Here is a 7634-nt window from a genome sequence, read left to right as displayed (position 1 = left end):
AGAATTCTTTGGCAAAATGTACCCCAGCTGTTAAAAGGATTATCAAATGAACAAATCTCCCTTCCTCCTCTGCCGCCCCCCAAACCAACCTGCACTATCAATACTACATTGATGTAAAATCTGAGCTGAAATTTAGCTTTAGACTCTTACAGCCAATTAGTGCTGCAACTTCTTCCTTCTTGCCGTTCCTGCTAAGAGCTGCTATGTTCTGCCATCAAAGAGAGTGTATATGGAGTTGTGTAAACATGTATGTACATTTTTTTCATGTGAAGGTATAAGTAATGAATTGCATTGACTTCAGACAGCCTCATGTAAGTCACTGGTTAAGCAGTGTTTTTAATATCTATGGGTATTTTCAGAAAAGTTTCATTCAAGTGTGGTGCACCCCTCTTGAGCGGGGTAACTGAAATAGAGTGTAAATGAGGAAAAACTAATAGCTACAAGTTTTTTCTACATCCTCACTTTTTACTATGTCCCTGCCAAGCTCTGAATTAGCGCGAATGTAGCTGAGTTTCCCCTTGAACTGTCGTACCAAACGTTGCCTGGGCGTCCTGGATGTTTGCGATGCTCTGCATCACACCATCGCTATTCTTAGGCGCGGGACTAAGTCGCTGGGTCTAATGGAGCTGGCATATGGCTCTCCTCTTTGTCTAACCTTTATGGGTCTGTTTCACATGAGCACTTCATGGATCAGCCTATGCAAAGCTGCACGTCCTTAGTTGTAAGTGCATTTCCTTATCAGAATATATGGCACTGCATTATGCTGCATGTTTATGATTTGAAACACTGACTGATAATGTGGGCATAGTCAAACAAAATGGTACATGTAACAGCAACCAATTCATTTGTTTTAGGGAAAGAATATGACATCAGAAGGAAAGAGATACATGCTCAGCTACATTTGATTGGAGGTAGTGAAATAGCTGAAATGATATAACCATTAAGATACATTTTCCTGATAACTACCCATATTCACATATGATCTATTTATTTTTCTCTGGTATCTTAGTGGAACTTGGAACATATCTGACCTAATTTTTTCCACTGAGCATTTACTGCCTTGCTGGAAGCAAAATTTCTCATTCTTTCTGGTTACATTATCCTCATAAATTGCAATAAGAGAAGCGATATTTTTAATGAGTACTTGTGTCATTAAATAGAAAACTGTTGACTGAAATGATCTCTATTAGTGCCTAGCAGGGTTGGAGTTTGAGCCGTTTCAGTCTGCATTCAGGAGTATTAGCTAGCCAAGGAACTGATTCAGAGCAAAACAGGCATTTCTGGAGTTGTCCCTTTCTAAAAGGCTCTTGTGAGTGGCATGGTTCCTTGGAGCTCTGGAAATGGACCTCCTGAAAGGAAAGATTTGATCAAACAGAAGGGTTTTAGGCTGTGCAGAAATTTTGTATCTGCATAAACACAGAAGTGGTGTTGCATACTAATGACCAGTTTTTGCCTGTAATTTTTAAACTGCAGAAATTTTCAGAGCTGAACTAACTCGTGAGCCAACGTTCCCTAGGTTCGCAGCGTTTGGCGAATGGCGGGGCGGAGGCTGGTGCGGCGCGCTGATGCCAGCACAGGCGGTTAGCTAAGCCTGGCGTCACCCCCACGGTGCGGCCTGCACGTAGGATACGTAACAGGTCATGAAGTTACATGCTCTTTTCATACACAGACTACATCCACTCCACGTTTCTGATAGTAAGATAATTCAAGTATTGTGTTTGTAAGGTCCCACTGCCTCTCTTAAAATAATTTTCTTTTTACTGAAAATGGTTGATTGTTTTCAGATTGACGTGATTTTGGGAGAGGTAAGAAAGAGGACACTCCTTTTGCAAAATTGAATTCTCAAGTTTGGAGCTACAAGGTGTGACTGATCAGAAACTCCGCTTGAGTAACTCAAAACAGCTAAAGCTAGAAAGTTCAAATGCAGCCTGACATTTAAAAAGCAAACCAACTTGAGAGAAAATCTATTGCTTAGTGTGGAAGCTAGTTATTACTGCTTGAATGTAGACTTAGATTTTTTATGCTACTTCAGAAAGCTATTATCTATGCACATTTACCAGAAGTGTTTCTGCTATGGAAATGTAGCTTTTTGAAAGCACAGAAAACGTCTTAATTATCCTTACAGCACTGGACAAAGCAGGTTTTAATTGAGCAGTAGTTCGCTGAGACTCGAGCAGCAAACTAAATCCGAGTGTAAGCATGATCCGTAAGTGCTCAAGGAGTTAGAGCTTTGGAAAGGAGACTCGTTCATCCCCGCGGTGCTTGCTCCAACATGCTGTCCGTTCAGCCTCGCGGGAGCGGGGCGTTTCACGCAGACAGCTGCATCTCTCCGGCCACATCTGGGCAGCAGCGTAGGTTCGAGCAGCCCGGGGAACACCCCAAATCGTGCGCGAGGCTACGCGCTCCCCCAGAGCCCAATCCTCAGCACAGACCCGCAAACACCTGCCCCTAAAAAGCAGTTCTATTTCCAGTATAGAAGGGTATGTAAGGGCTCGAAATGTGACCGGTAGGGCGGAAAAAAACCCCAAGAAGTATCTTTTATATGCTGCTGCCTTGATGCAAGGAAGTGAAGACCTGCGCATTTTAATTTGGCTCCGACTCATTCTGCTGAATTATTTCATTGTAGTGCTTCTGACACACGCGCCTGTATGTGAAACAGGCAGAATTTTGTAATTCAGAGCCACCGGGTCTGAACTACAGCCAGTGCTGCGGTCACTGATACCCACAGCCAGTCTTACTCCGGCTGCAGTTGTGAAAGGTAAGCACGCCAGCGTTCCTGGTGAAGAAATCCTCCAAGTCTTCACTTTCAGCAAATTACACATTTTCTCCACCCACCTCCCCGTTACTTCCTCAAGCCATTATTTTTAATTCTAAACTGTATTTCCCGGTCTTTTGAAGTCAATGGCTTGACTTTACCTTACTGTGTTCTTTACAAATGTTAAGACCACACACTCTGAGCTCTGCTAACACACTGTATTATGCTACTAGTAGACAAATTTTAACATCACATCACATACATGTTGTGGTTGCTGTTGGAACATGCCTTTTAAAAAATACCTTTATTGGATGAAATTGTCTCTTTCCCAAGAAAAATCTGGTTAATATAATTTATTATGCCTTTTAAAATTCTGTCTGTTCAATAAAATCTTTGCTATATTATAAATACCTGTAATGAAAATATAATTTAAAATTCTGAGAGAAAACATTTTTTTTTTTTTTCCCTTTTACATTTTTCACAAAACCCACACAGGCACCAAGGAAAGACTAACAATAAAAATAATTTCTCCTGTACAATCTACTCTGGGTTGGAAACATTCAAAAGAGAGATTTTAAACTTGTCCTCTGATGAAGCTTTGGCTACAACATGGGAGCTGATCGTAAAACAACGGAGGGTCCTATGTTTTCCACTCGTTTAATCTGAAATCTTCTTCCAAGGGCAGATTGAGTGTTGCTAGTACTTTCCTGGCTGTAACATACCTGAATGAGGACTGGCTAAAATCGCTGTTATCTGAGAGAACCAGCCTCTGAGCTTCATTGCACAGGACTGAAAGTGGTCCTACCTCACCAGATGGGAATATTTATCATGGAGATTAACTGCCAGTTCTGAAAATTAAATATTAGTGGAAATAAGTTAGTGCTCTCACTCTGCAATTAGACATTTTTACGTTTTGCTTGTTCAGTAGTTATGTACTGCCAGAAAGCTCGTCTGCTGAAGGGACAGCACAAGAAAGCTCTCTGATCTGGACCACTTGCAGGGATTTTTTTTAATCACCTCTCATTCTAAGCAAATTTCTTAGTAAAGAGGGAGTGATTCAGTGTAAGAGACATTCAATGGTGGAGTTATCTTTGAAGTATGGACTAGAAATACGGAAGAATTCTTCAAATCAACTAAGCTCGATCTATTTAAAGCTGGCAAAAAAAGCAGACTAAGCCCAAGATAGGCATGAAACCATCACCAAGAATGAATAAGCAGAGATTTTTAAATCTTAATTTTGATAAGACAATTTTCAAAGTTGTCTTTAAGCAGTTCCTTTTTGCATCGAAGAAGATGTTAAGTACCACTACAGTAAATAGATTTACAGTTCAATTACAGAATTTAGTGTGAAGTTTCAAAAATCTCTATCCGAACTGATGAATTATGAGAAAAATGCTGAATTCCTGTCTTACAGACACTTGCATCATTTTACGGAGTAGACAGTAAAGGAGAATCAATTATTTCTAGCATGTCTGGAAAACACATTTCAACAGTAGATGAGAGAGAAAGAAAACTAAAAACCAGTCAGCACTGGTTTGGATTATCTTTAGCACTGCAATGAGATAACTATCCCCTGGGAATCTTCGTTTTCTTGTTCGAGATCCCCTTCAATTTCTGAGCATCCAACACTGTTTTTTTTTTTTTTTTTAATTATGAAAAGCAAAATAGTATGTCGATCTTGACTCCGACTTTAAAGAGGTATGTGTGCAAAACTGTTTGCCTGGTATACCGCTAATGTTCGGGAGCTGCCCACCCTTGCTGCTTTCTGACAGCCACCTGTTTCCTCCTCTTCCTCTCCTTCCTCCACATTCCATGCACTCTTTCCCTCCACTTCTCAGTCTCTTCTCAGGGTATTTCTTTTTTAATCTCACACCTCTCCCCATCCATTTTGCCTTAACTTCCTAGATATTTGGGAAATATCGCAATCTACCAGAGACTCTCCAAGACCCAGTCTTTAAGTGGACTTTGCTGGTACGGTTATCCTTCCTATTCCACTTTGGCCACAGCTCAAGGAAAGGACAGCGATCCCAGCTTTGCTGTCCTGACCACTGCAGATGTAGGCATCCCAGAAGGCATTTAGACTGTTTAACTTTAGCAATTTAACTGAGGCTCCATAGGCAGGAGGTTGGTCCCCAAAGCTCGCATAGTCGGCACAAATAGATCAGTACTCCATCAGGTAATTCAAAACCAGTGTGAAGAGTAGCCAAGTGCTCTGAAGTGCTATCTATAGGAGCCTCTGTCTTCAATAACTACATACAGCCTAGAAAGACTAGCCTCATAATTCAGGCACTTCACTTAGGTAGTTAAAGTTAGGTGGTGAGAATGCCATCCCATGGTCTGGGATGCCTCATTTGGGGCTCTTTTACGTTAGTGTATGTCTGCAGTTTAAATCGTGAGTAACTTCACGGTGTTCGTTGATGCTCCAGTCCAACTCCAGCCTCCCGGCTGCTCCTTTACAGGAGAACAGAAGGGTAAGGGAGCGTTGCTGTTTGGAGAAGGAACAAAACACCTACGATGGAAGCAGCACTAGCTGCAACTGTTGAACCTGGAATGAGAAAGACTGCAATATTCATTACAAATTCAGGGATGAGAGTACCTCCCTGTAGCTTTGGCAGTTCGGTTCAAAACTGCTTGGTAATTCAGGTTTTTGAATCCTACTGCATGCTAAGTGAATAGGGTGGAAGAATAAGTAACGTGAAAATTGTTTAAAATAGAGCATTACAGTTTTCAGGGGAATACTACTGAATTTCATGCCTGAGGGGGCAAATCTACTCTGATGGTAATGAAGAAAGGCTTTGAAAAAAGCTGTTACTAAAAAGCATCAGTTTACTGCCTTATCCTCCCACACCCATTTTTTCCCTTCCTTGATATTTGTATTAAATATGAAGCAATCAAAGCAGCAATCACACAACTAGAGCATACAACAGACTTCTGAAAAAAAAACTACGGGTGGGGTGGGGAGAACGAATATTTCCAACTCAGTGCCATACCCAATAGTTTAGTTTCCTTCATTTATAATATCAACCAAGGCTTGCAGCAGTCTATCATCTCTATGCTTGTATGGTTTGGCATTGTAAAAAAGATCAACGTAGTCACTGTACAGACTTTCTTCTGAGTCTCTTAACTGGGAGGGCTTGTTTAATTTTTCGAGGGCTTGATAGAAGTGTTCGTATGGAATATTTAACTTCTCATTTGCAGTCTTCTTCGGCAGTCGCTTCTGAGCCATCTGTCTGCTGAAAGCACTTTGCAGTAAATGTATCATAGCCTCTGATGGGACTTTATCTTCTGCTTTGTCACTGCTACTACTAGTATCGTCTGTGACTTTGGGTTTTTCACTCAGGTTCTCCTGTGTGGTATGGTCCTAGAACACAGATTAGCATAGAAAAGGTTAGGTGTCAATGAAAAACTGACTGGATTAAGATTTGCTACGATTAGTGACAAAGGAGCCAGCAGCAACAGATCCACTTCACCAATCCTTCTGAATCAGTGGGTCCCTGACTTTTGTCACGTCATTTGTTACCAACTTCCTCCCAAACTCCCGGGAAGCACTCTAGCAGGCAAAGCTCCTTTTGGACACAACACTTGTTCTCACTAGAATTATGTAAATTCAGTGTGACTGTCAGAGGTGTGTTCCTCCCTCCTTGTACTACCCAACTGCATTAGCTATTGCGTTCACTGCTTTATTAGCACTTACCATCCTAAAATCCTTAGATGTTGGCATATGAAAACAGAGACTAATAAAAGTATCAGTTGCCGACCTGGACAAAATTGCAATACACAACTCAAAAGTAGTCAGGGGCTAGACGAGATCAATACAGAATGAGCATATGTCTTCTTACTAGGAAAAAATATAATTTTCTTATAAGTTTAAAAATACATTAGGAAAAAAATTAATGCAACGCTACCTCTACGAAGTCCGTCATCTTCTCCACTCCTCTTCTGTCATTCTGCACAGCATTGTAGGATGTGTATACACGTGGCTGCTTCATGTGTTCAGGCTGAGTAGCAGTGCCATGCAAAATCAACTTCCAATTTACAATTCTTCCTTCATTTTGTATTCTTCTGGACTGAAAGACAAGCGTGGCGTTAGCATAGGTTGTCACGGCATGAGAAAAGAAAACAGGACACTTGATTGTAAAGTAGACACAAGTGACTAAAATAAATTATAAGGCTTTCAATATCTAAATTTAGACAATGATTTGTAAGCTCAAAAAGACTGAAATATTAAAAGACAGGATATATTAAAAAGCAAGATTTCATACAACGGCTTAACTACTCCTAATATTCACATTTTGATGCAACATAACAATTAATCATGTAAACATCGATGGAATTTTGTCATAACACAGAATGCCAAAAATTACTGAAGTAGTATTTTGTGTATTAGTATTTGTTCACTAAGCCATTCCTTGGCAACTTCTTCACAAAAGTTACTTTTGGAATAGTAATTTGGAATAATATTCTGTAGTGGTGTACAACAGCAATCTGAAACACAGCCTGTGGAAGTGACCAACAAATGCTTTGTCCATTAGTTTTGGTGGCAGTATTTAAACAGTAGGAAGAGGAAGAGACAAGTACCAAGCACACTGAAACTTTATTTTACCAAAGCTTGTTCCAGGATTTTTGCTCAGTCATACAGTGACTGATGACAGTTGCTGAAGCTATTCTTTTCTAATATAAGTCTATACCAAGCTACATACACAACTTACATGACAACTAAGTTATAAGTAAGTCTGCACTGGTATCTGTGATTTTTGTTAGGGTCATTACTATGAAAGCTTATTTCAGGAATCACAAAACCCTACAAGCTGAGGAAAGAGTGCATTACCTCTTGAGGACAAAAACTTTGGTTTATTCTAAGTTTGAGGAACCTCTCACT

General features: G+C 40.3%; 1 protein-coding gene across 1 annotated transcript in view; it reads right to left on the bottom strand.

Annotated features, from left to right (window-relative positions):
- Positions 1-2965: 2965 nt before the first annotated feature.
- Positions 2966-7634, bottom strand: part of PCSK1 (proprotein convertase subtilisin/kexin type 1) — a 29258-nt gene continuing 24589 nt past the window's right edge. Inside the window, exons 13-14 of the mRNA XM_075740476.1 lie at positions 6661-6822; positions 2966-6116 (exon numbers count right to left, since the gene is read on the bottom strand). Of these exons, the coding sequence (XP_075596591.1) occupies positions 5754-6116; positions 6661-6822 (525 nt within the window). The 3' untranslated portion in view covers positions 2966-5753. The remainder of the gene's footprint in view (positions 6117-6660; positions 6823-7634) is intronic.

Source organism: Balearica regulorum, chromosome Z (assembly GCF_011004875.1).
Source record: "Balearica regulorum gibbericeps isolate bBalReg1 chromosome Z, bBalReg1.pri, whole genome shotgun sequence".
Lineage (NCBI taxonomy): Eukaryota > Metazoa > Chordata > Aves > Gruiformes > Gruidae > Balearica > Balearica regulorum.
This window is presented reverse-complemented; position numbering and strand designations above follow the sequence as displayed.